This window comes from Pteronotus mesoamericanus, unplaced genomic scaffold, assembly GCF_021234165.1.
Source record: "Pteronotus mesoamericanus isolate MK-2021 breed Mesoamerican mustached bat unplaced genomic scaffold, CSHL_Meso_final scaffold_85, whole genome shotgun sequence".
In the NCBI taxonomy this organism is placed as follows: Eukaryota; Metazoa; Chordata; class Mammalia; order Chiroptera; family Mormoopidae; genus Pteronotus; species Pteronotus mesoamericanus.
Genome location: NW_026555329.1, coordinates 40,176,963 through 40,198,863, shown reverse-complemented (window position 1 = coordinate 40,198,863; position 21,901 = coordinate 40,176,963). Strand labels below are relative to the sequence as shown.

General features: G+C 39.8%; 1 protein-coding gene across 1 annotated transcript in view; it reads left to right on the top strand.

The window, feature by feature from the left end:
- Positions 1 to 21,901, top strand: part of LAMB1 (laminin subunit beta 1) — a 73,892-nt gene that overhangs the window by 9,250 nt on the left and 42,741 nt on the right. Inside the window, exons 6-13 of the mRNA XM_054564251.1 lie at positions 4,146 to 4,334; positions 4,424 to 4,487; positions 8,214 to 8,416; positions 10,529 to 10,649; positions 12,233 to 12,421; positions 12,678 to 12,857; positions 12,994 to 13,106; positions 14,457 to 14,536. Of these exons, the coding sequence (XP_054420226.1) occupies positions 4,146 to 4,334; positions 4,424 to 4,487; positions 8,214 to 8,416; positions 10,529 to 10,649; positions 12,233 to 12,421; positions 12,678 to 12,857; positions 12,994 to 13,106; positions 14,457 to 14,536 (1,139 nt within the window). The remainder of the gene's footprint in view (positions 1 to 4,145; positions 4,335 to 4,423; positions 4,488 to 8,213; positions 8,417 to 10,528; positions 10,650 to 12,232; positions 12,422 to 12,677; positions 12,858 to 12,993; positions 13,107 to 14,456; positions 14,537 to 21,901) is intronic.

The window sequence follows — 21,901 nt, the reverse complement described above, 5'->3', positions numbered from 1 at the left end:
GATAGTGGAATTACTGCCCTCCTGGAGCTTCCAGTTTTCTAGGAAAGAAACATACTTGTAAATAACTCATCATAAACGACTGAGTGTGCTAACTGCTACAACAGAAGTTCAGGTAATGTACATTAGCAGGAAGGAGTGGGAGACTAACTTTAGCCTGGGATACACAAGAAAGCTTCCTGGGGAGAGGCTTGGGACTGCCCTTGACCTGTGCCAGGAAGAGTGAGCAGGAGTTCAGTGGGAAGAGATCGAAGTAAAGCTGTTCTGGGCAGAGGAAACAGTCTGAGAGCACAGCTTTGGGACCGCTCTGGCAGGGTTCCTTCAGCAGGAACAATGTGGATTTACCTTGAGCTTAGGGTAGTGAGGGGAGGAAGGGAAGTAAGATGACAGAAGGACCTTGACTCCTCTCTGAGGAGTGGGAGCTTTTTAGGAAATTGAGAGCAACTGACAGGAAATGAGACCTGTATTTCAGGGAGGGAGTCAAGCAGAAATGCAAAGGAGGGCCTGGGACAACTCTTGTTGAGGTCAGTGTTTAAAAAGGGCTGACTTAGGAGAGGGCTGGTATTGACGCAGAGGATCCTCAGATAGTGAGCGCCTCCTGCAGCCCGGATGTCTTGGAAGCATTGCAGGAAGACTCTTTAGATCACACGTATCCCCTGGCACCCGGCTACTGCTGCCCCTGAGAACCATCTCCAAGAGGTGGAGCCTGATTTCTAAGAAAGTCAGTTGGGCGCCTTAGAATCAAAGGTTAAACCATGAATTAGAGAAAGATTAGAAGCAGAGCAGTAGAGAAAGGGTAAGGACAGGGATGAATTAAAGATTACTTGGATGTCTAAGCTGAGTGACTAGGAGGGTGAGGATGGCTACCACAATAGTGAGGATAGGAAGGGGATGAGCGTGAAGAATACATGTCATTCTTATTTGTGTTTGCCGTGGGCATGGCTGATTGCTAAGCGGGTTGCATTTTCTTAGGCTGGCAAACTTCATTCGGCATATACATAGTATGTTTTTGTATATGGCCAGATGTTTCCAAACCCACAGCTCTTTTATTTAGCATAAATTGAGAGCAACTCTGCAGCACTGTGAGGCCTGAAAAGGTTGGTGACTAAGCAAAGAGTGTGGAAAGTCTTCCATTTTGTAGGTAAAATGTGTTGCTCTCATTTCCAGCAGCTTCTTAATTCCACAGGAAATTGGATAAGCTGTCAGTGGTCCCTTGGAACTTAGAAATTTCCAGAAAGGAGGGAAAAGGAAGCATAGCCAGGACTGGCTATAAGGCTTTTCCTCTCTGCTCCCCTGAGACACAGACATTGGGCTAGTCTCCCCCCAGATACTGCCACCCAGGAGCTGTTCTCATGGGGAGTTTTCCCTGGCTCAGTTAGCTACTGGGTTTTCCCCCCTTACTTTAAAATTCTAATTGAGTATCATTTTTTATATTCCTGAATTGGTAAAAAAAAAAAAAAAAAAAAATGGAACCTGAGCAACTAGTTATTGAGTAAGTCAAAGAATCTGTCAAAATGTGACCTTCCATTTCTGTACCTTTGTCTCCTTTTATCAGTGGAAAAGACCATCAGGATTATTAAGAGAGACAAGAGGAGGCCTGGGGATGTACATTTACACCTTTAGTTGTCATCTGTCAAGCACTAGTTTTAATTCAGAAGTGTCTTTGTTCAGGTTCCATTTGCTGGGTCTGCTTAACATTCTTGATCTTCACTGCAGTCTGGCTTCCACTTTACCCTGTTCATCGGTGTTGAAGCATTTGCCTACTTTTCGTGCTCATTCTGCTTCATCTCTTATTTCCAGTTGACCCTGTTTACAACACCTCCCTAAATCTCTGCCCTGCCTTAGTTGCCAGGATTTTTGTCTTGTATTCTTTCTCTGAAATCTATTTTTCAGTCTTCTATTATACCATTAGCCGGTCTGGGATTTGAATCTAATCTCTGCAGGTAGCTAGCAAGTCAGTTCGTGTCTCTCAGCCTTGATTTCCTCATCCGTCAAAACAAACGTGTTGTGAGGCTGTCCCTAGGGCTGGTGTTCAAAGTACCACAGACTGGGTGACTTAATCAATAGTCTGAGCTCAAGGTATCAGCAAAGTTCTTTCCTTCTACGGTCTTTTCTTTCCTTCACTTGTAGATAACTATCTTTTCTTTCTGTCTTCACATGGTCTTCCCTCTGTACATGTCTGTACCCTAATTTCTTCTTATAAGGACACCAGTCACAATGGATTGGGGCCCACTATAATGACCTCATTTCACTTTAATTACCCCTTTAGAGACCCTACCTTCAAATACAGTCATGGTCAGAGGTACTGAGGGTTAAATCTTCAACATAAGAATTTTGGGAGGGTATAGTTCAACACATAACAAGAGAGGTTAAGTGAAATAATGTAGTTAAAGTTCTGGGCACCATTCTGTTTCCTTCCTTGTCTAGCCCTTTGTTGATGCATTTTCCTGCAGCACCGACTTTGGCTCTGTTTTATCTTGTCCATTGCTTTTTGGGGGGAAATTATGTTTGGAGGTTTCAAATATTTTAAGTATACAGTGATTGCCAAATCCATGTTTCAGGCTCCATTCTTACAGCCGTATGCCGGCCCACTGTTTTTAATTGTCTAGTGGGCGTCACCATATGGATGCCTGACATGTCTTTAGTCCAGAACCAGATGCCTTCACATCTCTTATCTGTCTTTGTTATTAGTAGCACAGCCCTCCCAGCGACCCAGCCTCAGGTGTCTGTGTTTCTTTCCTCTCCCTCCCTTTCCACTGAAATCTAATTCAATATATTTTACTTCCAATAAATTTTCAGAGAGGTCAATTCCAACCCTTTATCTGTATGTATTCAAACTGTAAAGATTGAATTAAGCCCTTCATCTTTTTTCTGTTGCTTCGTTTCATTTTGTCCAGTTAAATCTTTGTGTTTCCCTTTCATTGCATAAAGATGAAGAAAACCCCATAGCACAGCAGACAAATTCCTTCCTCCTCTGCCCCAACCAACCTCTTCTGCCACCTGCAGCTGCCTCTGCTCTGCCTTGGAAACACCCAGTTACCCGTTTAAGATTTAGTTTGATGCCACCTTTTCTCTGAAGCATTCCCTAGCTCTGTGTGTGGTAAAATATACATAACACAAACTTTGCCTTTTTAACCCTTTTTTAAGTGTTCAGTGGCATTAGGTATATTTACAACATTGTGTTACTGTCACCACTATATCCAGAACTTTTTTTATCATCCCAAATAGAAACTCTGTACCCATTAAACAGCAACTCCTTATTGACCCCTCCCCGCAACCCTGACAACCTAAAATCTACTGTCTGTCTCTGTGTAGTTGCCTGTTTCAGACATTTTATACAAGTGGAATCATACAATATTTGTCCTTTTGTGCCTGGCTTATTTCACTTACTGTAATGTTTTCAAGGGTCATATGTTGAAAATACCAGAATGTCATTCGTTTTTATGGCTAAATAGCATTTCATTGCATGTATATAGTTTTTATTTATCCAGTCATTTGTTGATGGACATTTGAATGGTTTCTCTTTTTTGGCTGTTGTGAATAATGCTGATATGGACGTTCATGTACAAATATCGGTCCCAGTCTATTTTCAGTCCTTTTGGGTATATAGCTAGGAGTGAAATTCCCCAGATTCCTGAGTTAGTAATACCTTCTTCTTGTTTTCCCAAAGCACACCACATGTGACTTTACTATGGTGTTTGACATATTGCGTGTAAATGATGTATACCCATATTGATAGCTCATTGGACTATCTATAGCATATATGTGGTATTGAGTAGCATTTGCTACACATCTATTGAATAATTAAATTAACAATTAAGAGAAGCAGCACTCAAACTAAACAATCAGATCATGTGCCTGGTTACTATACAAAAACTTGTCTGTTATTAAGCCCTGTTTATAATCAACTTCTAAAGAGAAACAGTTACTAATCTTTGGGAGGGTGGAAGAAAGTACAGTTTAAGAGGCTACACACTTTCCTTGCAAGAAGAGCCTCCATGGAAGAGCTTATAGTGTTTGAAATCCAACTACAGTCTGAAATGCCAACTGCATGCAGGCAGTTGAGTGATATTTTCATCGGAGATTTTTTTAAAAACCTATTGCAAATAAAAAAAACATCAAATGAACCTTTTCTACCCTGTTTTTAGACATTCCGTCCAGCTGCTATGCTGATAGAACGATCATCTGACTTTGGGAAAACGTGGGGTGTGTACAGATACTTTGCTTATGACTGTGAGAGCTCCTTTCCAGGCATTTCAACCGGCCCCATGAAGAAAGTCGATGATATAATTTGTGATTCCCGATATTCTGACATTGAACCATCAACAGAAGGAGAGGTTTGTTTGCTTTTTTGTATTACATTCTACTTGCAAAACTAGTTTTTGATCATTGCAAAAATACCAATTACTCTTCTATCTATTTTTAGGTAATATTTCGTGCTTTAGATCCTGCTTTCAAAATAGAAGATCCTTATAGTCCAAGAATACAGAGTAAGCTTGTTTTCAAACTAAAGTTTGATAGAAAATAGCAATCATAGAAGAACTTTTACCCAGGATCTAAATATTCAGTGTTAAATCCTCCCTCTATTCTTTCTCTGCAGTGTCCTACCAATAGCTCTTAAAATTGGCAATAATAAAAATCCTCACTGGTGGGGAACATATTTTGATAAGTTAAAAAATGTATATCACAGGTACTCAAACAGTTATGCTTCTCACAATACCTGATTTATTTTATTGCTCAGTATATGTATATATGTGTGTATGGATTAAGCTGCTAGGTACAGCTGTTTTAACAAAGTGTCCCCCAAAATACAGTGGCTCAAGTAAATGGAAGTTTATTTCTCTCTTACAAAATCACCCAGATGGATTTTTGAAGAAGAGTAGCTCAATTGCCACAAATAGGCTCACTAGATAAAATACAGATTGACACCCAGTTGAATTTGACTTGCAGATGAACAGTTAATTACTCTTCTAGTATAACTGTGTCTCATGTAATATTTGTGACTAGTACAAATATATCTCATAACCATGTCCCATGTGATATTTAGAATATAATTATACTAAAAAATGATTGTTTATCCAAAGTTTAAATCTAACTGAGCATCTTGTATCTTCATTGCTAAATCTAGCAGCCCCAGCCAGTAGGTCACACAGGTTCCCAGGTTCCTTTTGTCTTATTATCTTTGTCCACATGGTTAGAAATGGACCAATGTCCTTTTCCCAACCTGTGGGAGGGGAGAAGGGGAGGAATACGTGACACAGAGCTGTTATCACCTCTACTTGCACTCCATTGGCCATAATTAGTCATGTGGCTACACTGCAGGTGGCTCTGTGGAACATCTCTAGCTAGCTGCCCACGTGTTCTCCCATGCTCGTGACTAGGGCTCTTGTCAAAGGAAGAAGAGAAGAAAGAATATTAGGGGGAAATCAGAAGTCTTAGCCATGTTCAATATGCTCAGTTAGGTGAGGGTTGTATTTCTGTTTTACAGCTGAGTAAACTTAGGCTCAGAGAGCTGAAAAACAGGTATAAGGTGACATTAAATAATGTCAGTCAGATCCTGAAACCGTATGTTAGGATTCTTAGTTCAGAGGTCTTTGCAGTATTCAGTAACTATGCTATCTTTTTTCAGAATTACATTTTGATCTTTTGGGGAGGTAGAATGTGTACTAATTAAAAGAATGGGCTTTGGAGCCAGACAGATTTAGGTTTAAATCCCAGTGCCAACATATTATAATGGCTATGTGACCTAGGGCAAGTCATTTGCTTAAAACTTTTTTTAAACCTCTGTTTTTATTTTTATTTTTTTCTATCTGTAAATGGAGAGAGTAATATTGACTTTAGGGTTGTTTAGAGAGTAAGTGTATGTAAACCACCTATCAAAGTACCTGACGCATAGAAAGTTTTCAGTACATTGAAGCTTCGCTACTACTGTTGTTGCTGTCAGCTGTGCCTTAGGTCTTGTGTAGGCCTGCTCCCGTGGTCCGAGGGAAAGGGTGAGGCTCCTCTCCTGCTACTGAGGTGCGTGTGCGGGTGAGCAGGGGCAGGGCTGGTTCTTATTTCCAGCTGAGCAGGGCCCTATTTTAATGAAGGCCCCATGAAACTACCAGCCTCAAGGATGGAAGACTAGAATGGGAGAAGTCCAAGGAATATTGCCAGAAGAATGCTGTTTCCTCACTTAACTTAATTTTACACATGGCCCAGATGCCTCTGGTCCGTAATTTACTCTTTCATTCTGTTGTAAAACAAATATTTAATGGCACGTCCAGTCCTGTGCCATTTCTGAGTGAGCTCTGTGAGGTCTGCCCTCCTTGCTCTCAAAATCCATTTATGAGAAATGTCCCCTGGGCTCCCATGACAGCTGGCACCCCACCCCTCCAGTGCCAAGTCCTTGAAAGGACTCACAGGCTGCTCCTTTTTAGGTGAAATTTGTGGGGCTTGGAGAATGTGTTGACATTATCATTCTGTTGTCTTCTATTGTTAAATGACATCAGAAAAGTCTATTTCTATATCAAAGAAGCATCCATTTTAGCTGTTCCATGCTTTTGATTTACTCTGTAATCAAGGGAACAATATCTCTTTAGTTGTTTCTATTGTTGAGACCTTTGAGACTCACTTCAAAAGTGATATTTGCCTCTTGGAACAGCAGTCAGTGTGAGGCTTAGTTGTTAAATATGGCGGGAGAGTGGAGGGGAGTATATTTGCTCTTGTGAAGGCTTCCACAAAGATCAGTTCAAGGGTTTCTAAATACTCCAGCTGCTCTTCAAGTTTGTTGTTTGGCCTCTTGTCAATAGGCGCTTGTGCTGTGTCTGTGCAGGAGCATTTGTGCAGGAGGAAATGTTGGCATTCATAAATTCCATTCAGCTCAGCAGACCACGGTTTCTCTGTTTAGGTTTTGATTTTACAAAGAGCTCAAGTTTAATGCATGGACTCATGCACTTTCTCTTTCAACCCACGGCTCTTTCTGTAATCTCTATGGTAAGCTATGCATATATTGTAAGTGTTTAAAATTGTACGTGGGCTTTGAAAGTATCTGATGCACTGGGCCAGTTTCCTGTTGCCTGTGCTGTAAATTATGAGAATACATCAGCAGAGATGAAAGTAAAGCTTGGGAGCAGTTTCAGGCTGCAGAGCTAAGTGGGAGGGCAGATGGACTAATCAGTCTTTTGGGGTCCACTTTAGCAAGAACAGCTCAGTAATTAATGAAAACATTGGTCAGGACATAGAATGGTTCTTAAAAAGTCACTGTAGACTGCAGTTGACAGCCCAGCTTCCATAATCAGTGGAGGCCTATAGACCCAGGGAAAGAAGACAAAAGAGAAATTGATCTACAAGTAACTTATATGTAGGAGAAATTAATTTGCCCCAACACCCTAATACTAAACTCCTTTATCCTTCTGCCCCTACATTGTATTGGTAATTGTATTGGTAAATTTGTACTGTAGAACTATACCAAAAAAAATTATAGATTGTCATACTGCTTAGAAGCTTGGTTGAGATATTCTATATCTGGATTGTGGTTATCCTATGATGTTAAATCTGTTTTAGTAACTTGGATTTCATCTAAATGTTGGGAAATTCCAGATAATGTTTTCCTCTGCAAAAATAAAAACAGAAACATAGGATAGGACAAAAGTAGGTTTACATGGTGAGTATACAAAACAGTTTATTTTGTATTATTATTTATTAATTATTGTATTATTTTATAGATGAACAACTGTAAACCTACTTTTGCCCCACCCTGTATGTTTCTTTCTATTTATAAATAATATTAATGAGACTTTGGGGTGCTTTGATAAACCCTTTCCCATCTGAATGGAGTTTTCTAATTTTGAGAATGACACTAATTGCTATGGAAACCAGATGGTATTGCAATAGTTTAGGTTACTATGTGTAAGTAGGTTCTGGTAATCATGGAACCACATTCTTAAATTTCTCCACTTTTATAGTTTTTCCTGAAATATAAGTTGGCAAATAAATCCATCACAGAATAAACATTCTCAATAAGCTAATGAGAAGGTAGTAAACTTTCTTCCTTCCAGAGATTGTCACATTATGTTAAACTTTGCTATTATGATCATCTAGATCATATAAGGGGGATAAATTTGACTTAAGTCATTTTTATTTGCCATGTCTTTCTGTAAAGAGAAAAGATGTATAATTGCAAAGAAGTCTTGCTCATTTGATTAGATTTTTCATCCTCTTGGTGGCCTTCGTAGATCTCTTAAAAATCACCAACTTGAGAATCAAATTTGTGAAACTGCATACTTTGGGAGATAACCTTTTGGATTCCAGAATGGAAATCAGAGAGAAGTACTACTATGCTGTTTATGATATGGTGGTTCGAGGAAACTGCTTCTGCTATGGCCATGCCAGTGAATGCGCCCCTGTGGGTGGAGTCAATGAAGAGGTAGAAGGAATGGTAAGCGAGTGTTCCATGTGGCTTTCGCCTTTATACGGGACAAAAAAAGAAAATTGAAGCTAGTCGTACCTTAAGCCTTTCGCATTTTCTAGGGGGGTTATTTTTCCAGACTTACAGTCAGGCCTTTGCACCATAGTTGATTTTCTCTTTGCTGACTTTCTTGGACTATGAGAATGTAAGGACTACTCATAGACACTGAATTCATTTTTGGAAATTGTTGCTGTGGGCTGTTGTTAAAGTAGATATTTTAATCAATAAATGTTGAACATGTTTTCTAAATAATACTGTTCTTCCTTTACATTAGGGGAGATTAAAAATCACAAGCATTCCAATCTTTATGGTAGAAGGCATAAATTTGAACCTAGAACCACAGGATATGATTTAGGAATCAAACGGACTTTGTTTCTTTATATCCTCTTCTAGTTTTACTTTTCCCTGTGTTTTCAAATTATATACTTTTTAAAATTTGGGTTTTGGGAGATTTGCAAAATGGATGAAGTTAGACTGTTTTACTACTTTCTAAGTGCACTGGTAATTCTTGCACCCATGGGATTTTAAAGCCAGACAAGATTTATTAAACAAACTATCTTTATTAGAAGAAACCACAGCCCTGGCTGGTGTGGCTCAGTGGAATGAGCACTGGCCTGTGAACCAAAGGGTCTCTGGTTCGATTCCCAGTCAGGGCACATGCCTAGGTTACAGGCGAGGTCCCCAGTGTGGGGTGCGTGAGAGGCAACCACTGATGCTTTTCTCCCTCTCTTTTTCCCTCCCTTCCCCTCTCTCTAAAAAACAAATAAACTCTAAATAATAATAATAATAATAATAATAATAATAATAATTTGCCAGAGGGCCCTAAGTAAGTGAATGGCAGGTGTAAATTCAAATCCGGCTCTCCTTAGTCTGCCCCCCGGTTCCTTCCACTGGTCTGTGGGCCTCCCATCCTGATGGAGACAGTGCCTTGCTGACTTGCTGTTTGCCTTTTCGAAGCCTGTTAGTCCTCATCTAAGAAGGTGCAGGATTGAGGGTAGTCGATTGTCTTCCTTTTCCTCCATTTAGAAAATTTATTGCATGAATAAAGAGGAATTTTTAACAGAGCTTAAAGGAAGGATTTATCCTAATCTTGTTGCTACATCTTTCAGAGAACACTATGAAGATTACATTTACTTTTTAATGTAACACATTTGTTGTGTAGCTAATGTCTTGTAATCACGTCACTGTCATGCATCTCACAGTACCTTGGACTGTTTATTTGGTAACTGTAGAGTCCTGCAGTATGTACCATGGAGCTATTTTTCAGTCTATGTGAAAGCACCTTGGAATGACAGGCTTTTAGTCTTCAAACTGCATTCCTGTCAAAGTGGGCCCAGGGTGGACCTGTCTGTCCTGTTCCTGAATTCCATTCTATAGAAACTAGTGTTGAGGTGAGATGCCCTCATGCAGGCATATTTGGTAGACTGAAAGAATTTGTGTGCCTTGAGGGTTTAAGCATGCCTTGCAGGGACACAATGCAAAACAGCGCATCATGGACCCTCATAAAGCAAAATAATGTGTACCTTTTTCTGAGATTTTATATTTCCTTTCTTAAACGAAAAATAAATAAATGTAAAAGTAAAATAATTGGTTAAAAAAAATGTTTTAAGTGCTGTGCCTGAAGTCAAAAACAAAACAAGCAAACAAAAACCTCTTATATGGCATAGTGGTAAAACCTGCAGTAATGTGAGTTGGTTCCCAAGTAAATGTATTAAATATACATTTAATTCTCCATTATAACTTTTGTTGATTTCTATCATAATACATTTTTTTAATGCTAAGTTTTTTTTAAATTTTAACTTACTAATTTTGTTCATCTGGGTTCTCTTCATTGATACTTTAATAAAATATTTATTGAGTATAGATTATATAATGGGAACAGTTCCTAGAGATGAATATTATAGCCATTAACAAAATAGATAGAAGTCACTGTGTAGAAGAACAAATTAAAAACAAAGACATCCCCATTGTGGTGCAGTAGAGATAAGAATTAATATGAAAAAGATTTATATTTTCCATTGATCATGGAGAAAATCTGACCATTGATATATCTCTTACTTCACTCTTTTTACAACTTTCAAGGTTCATGGACACTGCATGTGCAGACATAATACCAAGGGCTTAAACTGTGAACTGTGCCTGGATTTCTACCACGATTTACCATGGAGACCAGCTGAAGGTCGAAACAGCAATGCCTGTAAAAGTAAGTCTCAGTCAAAGGGACATTGTGTATCAATTCAGACTCTACTACGCATTTTTTTTATTAGTGATACGATAACAGTGCACTCTTTTGCAAAAGGAAGGAAAATTACTACCCCTTTCCAAAGCTTCACTCTGATACTCTTTAGGAAACCAATCTTGACTCAATTAAACTAATAAATTACTATTTACCGAGCAGCACCTATGTGTTTAGCAGATTTAGTAGAAGACAAAGATGTTGTCCCTGACACGGTATATTTTTAAAGCAAGATGCCCATGAGATAAAAATGAAAGAAAAATATGGCCTGGTTGGTCATTATGGTTGAGATACGGAGTCGAATGTTTGGCCTTGTTTTTTTTGCCAGCCCAGCTGCAGCCTCTGGCTTACTTCCACCTGTCCATCCATCCTTCCACCCACCCATGCATACAACCCCCTATCCCAGGGGTATTCTCTGGGCAGAGGTGTTGTTTGAAACACTACCACCCCTCCAACCCCCGACACAGTGATTCTCATAAACTGTCCTCCCTCTGCTTCTGCCCCCACTGAGCATGGCTGTTCTAGAAGTTCAGAAAGCAGTGAGGGCCGGAGTGGTCAGGGTTTTGTTAGTGATATAACCCAGCTGGCCTTGGGTGAATGGTTAAGATTATTTAGGAAAAGAGAAGAAAGAAAAGAGAGAGGGGAATGTGGAAGGGAGTTCAGGTAAGAAAAAGGCCCCAAGGACATCTGGTGACCAGTATAGAATCTATGCTGGGAAATGATCCCAAGGTTTAATTCAACCAGTGTTTCAAGGGCAATGTTCTGCTGGTCACGGAGGAAAAACATCAGCACATAAGACACATTTCCTGTCACTAGGACTTGTGTTACTGGGGGACAGATGAGGCCAGAATGTAAAGCTCCGTGAGAGCCACACTCAGTTAAGCTCCATTTTGAGAAGCTAAGAGGACTCCATGTAGATTGTTGATCATGAGGCTGAGATACTAAAGCTGGGTCGGACCAAGATGACTCCCGAGCGGGCTAGTGGAGGAACAGACCGCTAAAGTCTGCTCGGTGGCCATTAAGCAGACAGTAATTCTCATGGAGGAGCCTGGCCTCGTGTGGTGGTGCGAATGGGAGGAAAGGAATCAGGACTTCATACCCTGTTCCTCAAAGCTGACAACCCACACAGGCTTTTCTAGGACCATTTTGCCTAGAAAATCCTCTAGAGTGATGTCTTCCCTTCCCTTGAGTCCCGCTGAGCGGGACTCAAAGGTGTGCTCCAGTGCAATGCCGTCCTTCCTGCCAGTGAGCTTCCAAGAGGACTTTCCCCAAAGGTTTTCAACTTTTTGTGGCCCACTGTCTCCCAAGGAGGGCAGATGATTGAGCTTATTTCATAAAGTTTATGCTTTGAAGGTTTCTAGCGTGATAGACGATTTAATCTGGTGTCATAAATGGGTATGTCCTTTATTAGCACAAGTGCCTTCTTGTTAATTGCTGTTTTTCCTGAACTTCAGCCCTAATTTCCGAAATGAACTTTCTCCTTACCAGTCCATTTCTCCCCTGGCAAATAGACGTAAAAGGCTTTTCTTGACGTTGGTCTTGTCATGCAGAGTGTAACTGCAATGAACACTCCAGCTCGTGCCACTTTGACATGGCAGTCTACTTGGCCACTGGAAACGCCAGTGGAGGAGTATGTGATGACTGTCAGCACAACACCATGGGACGTAACTGCGAGCAGTGCAAACCCTTTTACTACCAACACCCAGAGAGAGACATCCGTGATCCTAACTTCTGTGAACGTAAGTGGGGAAAGGCCATGAGGTGGGACCTATTTGAGGTCACCGTTCAATCTGAGTGGTCTGGTAGTCACCTTCCTTCTCTTGGAGCTCATAGTACGGGCATTAGACCCGGCCTTACTTTATCTGCTATATAGGATGCTAGGAGTGGAATTACTTGGTAGTCCAGGCTTTTTTAGTCTATTTTTGTGACATTTGAAAAGTGAAAGGAAATATATATGTGTATTTATACAAACCTGGTGCTTTTCATTCTTTTTAGCATGTACCTGTGACCCAGCTGGTTCTCAGAATGGGGGCATCTGTGACAGTTACACAGATTTTTCTGCTGGCCTCATTGCTGGTCAGTGTCGGTGTAAATTATATGTCGAAGGAGAACATTGTGATATTTGCAAAGAAGGCTTCTATGGTTTAAGTGCTGAAGATCCATTTGGGTGTAAATGTAAGTACATTTGTTAAAAAGTTTGGGAGTTTTCAGATGTGCATAAGTCCCATTCTACTTTGTAATTCTAAATCCTGACTACTGCTTCGGACTTACTTGGTTTATGTTTCTTTACTTTGTTTTATCGTCAATAAAGCTTGTGCTTGCAATCCTCTGGGAACAATCCCTGGTGGGAATCCTTGCGACTCCGAGAGTGGTTACTGCTACTGTAAGCGTCTGGTGACAGGACAGCATTGTGACCAGTGTCTGGTGGGTAAACCCTAATTACATCAGATGGTTACTTTATGGATGCGACATGTTTTAATAGAGAATGCTTTTCCCTATGGTAGATTTTATCATCACCCTTATGTGTAAATGTTATAAAGCATGAATGGATACTTCACAAAAGAGGAATTATTTTATCTTTTTAAAAATTATTTTTCATTTACAGTTGACATAGAATATTGGTTTCAGGTGTACAACAGAGTGGTTAGACATTAACACACCTAATGAAGTCATCACCCGATAAACTATTGTATCTTTTATTAATCATTGCAAAAAAACTTAGCAACAGTGGGAGAAAATCGTTTAGTCAATTTGGGGCTCTATACAGTGTGATATTTGGTTGCCACTGAAAACAACAGTAGCATAAAGGAATGCTTATGGTGGAAAAAAAAAAAACTCAGGATATGAGTAGTATCTTGATTATGTAGTAAAAAAAAATTCATCAAGAAAAACAAAATCTGGAAAGAAGTATGCCAAAAAGTTCACTGCACTGATTCCAGGTGGAGTAATTATGAGAGTAATTTTGAAAAATTATTCTATATCTTCAAAAAAAGATTAAAAAAAGAAAAACAAATTATTATATATCTTTTATAACATTTTTGTGATCTTATAATTTGGGAGAGGAAGTCTACTGAATCCAAACTATGTTTATGATCACTGACTATGCTTATTGTATATATCCTGATAGATTCTTGAAGTAAATTTCTGGAAGTCTGACTTAAATGATGAACCTAGTTTTTTCTGCTCATTAGGAATTGTGTAGATGTGGAGGCACAACAAGATCTTTTCCCCTGGTGTATAGGTGCTGTGCCATTTCTTTTTATTTCCATCTCCAGTGGTTCAGCACACAGTAATCTCCTCAACTTTCGGTTGTGAAAATAGTCCTTGCTTTTTAAGCTATGTTTCCACATAAACAAATCCTTAAAAAGTTTTCTTTATGGAGTTTATGACAGACTGAACTTAGGAAAAATTTAAAGGCCTACCAGATATTTGCCAAAACTCTCTTTCTGCCAGAGTAATTCTGTTGAAGAAAATTGGCAACTTTGCTACCTTCTCATGGTGATTATTAGATGAAGGTTATTTGCAGGGCAAAGAAACTACTCTGATCTGGCCTTACCGTGCGGCTCTGTGTAACCCTCTCTGACCCCAGTGATCTGCAGCTTGGGCTTCCTTATTTCAGAATACTTGCCCTCATTTCTTTTGTTGGCTCTCTTCTTTTCACGGCGCAAATGAACATTGGTGGAACAACCAAAACACGCCATAACTTGTTTCTTGCTGAGTCTATTGTGTAATTACAGAAACCCCCCTTTAGATGTGTAATCTTTTGTTCCACAGCCAGAGCACTGGGGCTTAAGCAACGATTTGGACGGATGTCGACCTTGTGACTGTGACATTGGGGGAGCCCTAAACAATAGGTGAGCGGAGCTTCACTTACACGCTCGTCTTGATCCCCAGGAGGAGGGCCATTCAGCCTCTGAAGAAGAGACGCAGAGATGTTCACCTTTGGTTGGAATGCCTGATGGTCACTTTTCTCTGTGGTCTCAGTGTTTTCAAAGATTTAATCATTCCAAGAGTTAATTTTGACATTTGCTAGTATATCTGTTTCTTGGTTTTAATAGTGTTGCTGTTCCTTGTTTCTGTGCTTTAATTTACAGTTTTTTTTTTAAATTATGAAAACAAAGTATGAGCACAGTTCTAAAAATCTCACAGTTCTAAAAATCTGAGTTCAGACAGATATCCTGCCTTCTCTACTGAAGCCCTGCTACCTAGAAGCATCGCTGTTAGCAGTTTCTTGTATCTCTATACAAATTAATTGTAGTGTTCAGAATACCTGTTAAAATTTACAGTTTCTTCTTATTTCTTTTAAAATGACATGTTAGGTTTTATATTTTTAAACAGAACAAAAAAAAAGCGCCCATGATTTCCCACTTCACTTTACTGACTTTTTTTTAAAAAGATTTTTATTTATTTTTTGACAGAGGGGAAAGAAGGGAGAAAGAGAGGGAGAGAAACATCAATGTGTGGTTACCTCTTGTGCACCGCCTACTGGACACCTGGCCTGCAACCCAGGCATGTGCCCTGACTGGGAGTCGAACCAGCAACCCCTTGGTTCACAGGCCAGTGCGCAATCCACTGAGCCACACCAGTCAGGGCACATTTGTTGAAAATCAAAGTAATAGATATTATGTATACAATTTTGCAACTTACTTCTTTTATCTAGAGATCTTTTTTCACATCAATGTGTACTCATCTACCCCTATTTTGTATTCTGTCATGTGAAAGTGCCATGATTTATTTCCAGTCTTTTTGGTTTAAAAATGTTGCAGTGAATATCCTTGTAGATGTATCTTGATGAATGTTTGTTAGATATATCTATAGATTAAGTTCCCGATGATGGAACTTTGAAGTCAAAATGGGTGTCAGGTTGTTCTGCGAACAGATTGTGCTAATTTATTTTTCTACTAACTGATTATAAGTACTTTTTTCTCTAATCCCGCCAGCAGTTGGTATTATCAAACATTTTTTCAGCAATCTAAAACATGAAAATGGGACTCCCACTTTGATTTACGTAAAGAATCTTTTCATTTTCTTCTTTTATTTTTTCAGCTTCCAAGCCTATTAATGAAAATTACATATAATAACTTTTAGTTACTTGAATATGTCAGTATTCCTTGAATAGATGAGACATCAAGCTCTACCAGAAATCATCATAATACACATTTGGCAAGATGTTAAATTTCTGGGAGTTTAATTAACTACCTTTGAGTCAAAGAGAGTTTTGGTCTCTGTTGGTTATGGGATCAGATTCCGAACATCTGGTGAAGATAATGTGAGTGACGCCAAGAGAACAGGCAGATGTTTCTTTGGCCCCAAACTTTCCCAGAGAGAACATGCTGAATTCACTGAGCAAGCTTCATGTACTCAAAAATTGACCCTCTTACAAGATTATTTCCCAATACCATAGTAGTCTGCTGGGAAGGAAGGAGATTTCAGACAGCAAGAGCATGTTCTGTTTGGCCTCTGTATTTGGGTTTGTTTTATTCTAAATAGTGTAGTAAACTCAGGGAAGCATGTGTGTAGCCCTCTGAACCTTCAGTACTGAATGTCTGTTCTTAGAAAACCTTCAGAGGGAAGGAAGCAAGGATAATTCCATAAAAGCCGGAAAGAAAGACAAACTACTTGTCTGCTTATGGAATCACTTTGCTGACTTTCCTTTGTGACTACCAGAACACATGCTGATTCCTTTCGTGATTTATTCCCAAATTCAAAGCTGTCATCATACCAACAGTTCTTGGTTAGATGGAAATGGCATCCATGATTCTCCAAATTATGTCATAAACTCAGGAATGTCCTATGTTCCTTTAGCCTACGTGGTTTATATAACTTACACTCTCTTCCTCTCCTTCTTTATTCCACACACAGCCCCTGAGCTGCTACTTCTATTTCTTGAAAAAATTTATAAAAACCGGAATGTGCTCATCAAGGGGGTTTGTGAAGCAAAAATTTTTAGCGAAGATTTTAAAGCAGGCGATTTGATCTTTCTAACATGATTGATAAGACACTGTTTTTTGGCATGACTGATGGGGAAAAAAGAACCTTTCAAGATGCCCCTGGCCCTGTGACTCTACAGTGTTTTGTAGTCATCCTTTTCCAAGTTTCACCCATGAGGACTTTCTCTAGGGCTCCAGAGACGTGGTCGAGGCCCTGTCTCCTAAACACCAGTTCCACTTAGAGAATGTTTGGTGCATAGCAGACACTGAGGAAATACTTGCTGAATGAACGATTTGCAGGAACCACTCACAAATATCTTCTATCTGATAATATTCCTTTGCTTTACCTTGGATGCAGAGCAGGTATGGAATAAATGTTGACTGAGTATAAAGAGTTTGAGAAACAAGATTTTTAAAATGTAAAAACTAAATATGTACTCTTTAGGAGAAACAGTCTCTAAACGTGATCTCAAACATTCTTAATTACTTTGACCAGAGAAAGAACTAAGTGTAACAATCATGTGAAGTAGAAAAACTTTTAAAATGTTTTGTGTAATGGGCCAGATGGATTTTTGTAGAACAATAAAAGCTTAGAATGTTGACATTCTATGTTGACAGCTAACCTGAACTTTTGAGTATTTTTAAGAGGTAAAACCTAATTAATATAAATAATGGAAGGTTATTAAAGCTTTGCCTACCAGATAACCTGCTCTAATGAATAAATAAGAACGGTTGCTAGGCAAATGCTACTTTTAAATGGTTTAAAAACATTGAAAAATATAAACATCTTTACATCATCTTTCAAAGTCATTTCATTAATTAATTTAGTACTTTGATATCTGGCTTGAAGACTTCTAACTTCCTAGACTGAAATCCCCAGCCCTCACTTGATGTTGCAACAACACATTACTCTTGCGTCTCTTTCAGCACTTATTTTATTTGGCTGCTTATTATAGCTATTTGTATTCCAAAGATGTCTTTAGACAGGGATTGCGTCTTACTTGTTCTTTTGTCTCTCTTTGTACCCAGTGCAATGGGCCTTGCAGTACTCAATAAATGAGGAGCTAAAATTATTATACTTTGAAACAAGAGAAGAAATTAATCTGTATTTTCATCAGTGTGTTGAGTGGGTACTTAACCCTTTGTTAATTATAGGTAGCTGGACATAAAAGGAGTATAGAGCACAGCTCCTTCCCCTTAAGAAAATGCCTTATTCGGGGGAGGGGCGGCAGAGAGGGTAGGGCTGCTCTGGATAAAATCAATAGTAGAACCAACTCTTATTGGTAATCAGAATTATGGAAGAGAAATCAGTGTTGAATAGTGGTAGTTCTCATGAATGATGCTTTTTACTCTTATTTTTCCCCTAATTTCTTAGTCATAGAGAAAAATTGAAACTGTACAGTATTTTCTCTGCTCATCACTTTTTAAATGAAAGTTTTCCTTCTAATAGAATTTTAAACAAGTTGCTAAAGTCTGTATTTGTGAGAAATCTGTGTTTTTAAAAAATAATCTTGGCCTTCACTCAAGTAGAAAAATATGACTTATATTCGTTTTCTATTGTTGCCATGGTACATTACCACAACTTGGTGGCCTAAAACAAACTTAGGTCATTATAATTCTGTATGTCAGACCCAGCCTGGACTAAAACAAGCTGTCAGTAGGACTGTACTTCTATCTTAAGGCTCTGGGGGAGAATCTGTTTCCTGCTGATTCGAGTTGTTGGCAGAATTCAGTTCCTTTCAGCTGTAGGACGAAGCTCCTGTTTTCCGGCTGGCTTTCAGGGAGGGCCAGTCCCAGCTTCCAGTGGCGCCCACATCCCTTGGCTCATGGCCTCCTTCTTTCCCATCAACTGCAAATCAGATTTTCCTCTTGTCTCACCTTTTACCCAGTTTTCTGCTTTCTTCTTCCACTTTTAAGAGCTCATATGATTAGATTGGCCCCATCTGGATAATCCAAGATAACCTCCCCTTGCAAGGTCCTTAACTCCATTCACATCAGTCCCTTGTGCTACGGGAGGTACTATATGCCCAGATTCCGGGAGTGAGGCTATACCCACCCTTCAGGGTCATCATTCTACCTACTACAAGGCCTGACTTATTTTGTCTTATCTTAAGTCATGATCTCCCTTATCGATACAATAAATTAAATCTATATCTAGTTGCAGGGAAATTTGTGGGAATAACATATAAACTTGTAAAATGTACCACTTCTATCCAATATGATTTTTACTTGAACACAGGAAAGAATAATTACATGTAATAAACCTCTTTTCTCACTATGGAGGAGGTAGCATTTGAGCTTAGAGTTTGAAAAATGACTAAGGTCCTGACTGGTGTGGCTCAGTTGGTTGGGTGTCATCCCACAAAGCAAAAGGTTGCCAGTTCGATTCCCGGTCAGTGCACATGCCTGGGTTGTGGGTTCGGTCCCCAGTTGGGGTGCATATAGCAGGCAACCGACTGATGTCTCTCTCACATCAGTGTTTCTCTCTTTCTTTTTCTCCCTCTTCCCTCCCTCTGAAAAGAAATAAAATCTTTAAAAAATTAAGATAACAAAAATTTAAAAATGAATGAGATTTCAGAGGTGTGACAAGTGGGCAGGAGGGCCTTCTAGGAGAGAGGAAGAAGACTGAAGGCGTAGAGGTGAGAATGAGTGTGGACAGGTCAGGATCTGGTCTGATCTTGACCATCTCTGCTCCTCTGCCTCCATTGCCCTCTTTGCTTTTATCATTCCTATCCTCTCTCTGCCTGTCAAGGTCCCCTGTGACCTTCAGAGCCACCTCTTTCATGATGCGGCCCTTAACTGGACAAATAGTGCCTTCCTCTCCGGGGGTGTCCAACCTTTCGGCATCTCTGAGCCGCACTGGAAGAAGGATTGCTTTGGGCCACACTTTAAATACATTGTGACACGCAATCACAACAACCCTCATCATGTCTTAAGTAAATTTACAGTTTTGTGCTGGGCCGCACTCAGAGCCGTCCCGGGTTGCGGGCGGCCCAGGGGCTGCAGGTTGGACACCCCTGCAGCCTGCAGTGCATTGCTCATAGGGCTATATAGGTGTTTTCAGCATTTTTATTTGTTGTATTGGTCAATTGCTTTATTGTTTATCTCCCAAATTAGATTGTAAATTCTTTAGGACAAGGACTATTTTCCCCCCATTTTTCTTTCTCCTTATCATTTCACCAGAAACAATAGATTTTACTAGGGCAGTAAGGATTGATTCAGAAGAAAGTTGACAGTGGGCCAAAATGTGAGAATATTAATCCCAGGAAGCACAGCTTCTAGGGCCAATATTTGCTCAGTAAATATTTGTGGAAGAATATAAAAAGTGTGGCTGATCTGAAAGAAAGGGTAGACACCAGAATAAGAAGCGTGGGTTCTAGAGGCTGCTGGAAACCAGGCAGAGACAACATGACTTGATACCATAAGATTAGTAGAAACAGTTGTGGATTTTTGTGAAATGATAAAAGCAGTGCTATGGGAAAATTGGTTTGGCAGTGTGGACAGCGTGGGCTGCGCAGGGGGAGGGGAGAGCTCAAGGGGCTGGTTGGTAAGTTTGCTAGAGTAGGAGGTGTGGATAGAATGATGAGACACTGGACTAGGATAGTGACAGTAACAATGAGCTGAAACTAAGTGGAGAAACACCTTGAAATAAGATTTGGGTATTGAGGATAAAGGAAAGGGAAGGTTATGTCTCACCTACCATATCAGAAGAATTTTAAATCTCCTGACAGAAATAGCAGAGCTGGAGATAAGTCAGTGTGCGAGGCGACAAGGTGAATTAGAGATGACAGCTGGGCAAACCATGGAAATGCCCCATTCGTGGCTGGAAGTGTACAACCAAAGCACAGCTGAATGAGTTCTGGGAGCCGTAGGTATGAGGGCCATCTGCGCACTGGCAGGTAAAGCCACAAGAATGAGTTCACTAAAGGAGTAAGTGTTGAATTGGAGCCATGCCTAGCAAAGAGGAGAGATCGCCAGGGCTGATGTTAAGGGAATTCCTTTCACCTGGTCAGGGTCTCCTGCTCTGTTTCTTCTTTACAGTTGGGCTGCAGGTAGAATGCCACACTGGGAGTCTGCCCACTGTCGTCCCTATCCTCAGCTTTATTTGCTTATTCTCTGGTGATGGCATATGAGGGATCAAGTTGTTTCCTTTGGTGGTTCATGTTTTGGACATTTGTTCCCTTAGTAAACATCTGGGAAGGAAATATTTTCTTTTGTCCATATGATGTAATGTCTGATGCCTGGATTTTTGAAAATGGCTTTTGTTGGTGGACTGTGCCAAAAGTGGGGTATGTCCTAATTGGAACAATATTTCCCCCTCTGGGAATTGGCTACAGGATGTTAAGACGTCAGATTCCTTTAGAATAAAAACGACTTATATGATTTATGGAAGAGGACTTCATTTGGACTTAGGTACTTGTTTTATAATGAAGTTTGGGATGAGAAAAAGAAGTCTGGGAATGGTTTTAAAGTAACAGTTTCAAACCACATCTTGACTTTAATGAAGTAAAAATTAATGTGTGTAATTTGATTTTACCATGTACATGAAGTCATGATACTAAAGAAAAAGACAGATACAGACTGAGAACAACATAAATACATTATGGTTTATCTTGAGGCCTGTATTACCTGAAAGAGTAATGACTAATTTTTTTAAGTTTTAGTTTTTAAAGATTTTATTTATTTATTTTTAGAGAGGGGGAAGGGAGGGAGAAAGAGAAACATTAATGTGTGGTTTCCTCTCATGTGCCCCCTACTGGCAACCTGGCCCACAACCCAGGCATGTGCCCTGACTGGGAATTGAACTGGTGACCTTTTGGTTCACAGGCCAGAGCTCAATCCACTGAACCACACCAGCCAGAACTAAAGTTTTATTATTACATTAATCTCCTATTTTTTAGTTGAGAACTCCTATCCTTCACATACTTATTTGAGGAGCCAGTGTTTGAGTGTGCTCTGCATGCAGAGCACTGGGCCAGCCCCTTTGGGGCTGACTGAGGTAAATAAGGCACAGCCCAGGCCCTCAAGGAGTTTACAGGCCAGTAGGAGGTTAGATAGGCCTGCTAATAGTTATGCTACTAGAGTGAAGGCAACAAATGCATGAACAGGACAGATAAGGAACAGCTGAAGCCTCAGGAAGCACCTCTTGTGAATAGTAGAGGGAGGAAACCAAACAAAGGATTTGAAGTAGCATTTGAAGATACAGTGCCTCAACTTTAATGAATACCTACTGCCTGACGAGCTTCATTGTAGATGTTGTGAATATATCATTTCTTCTGCAAGGAGGTG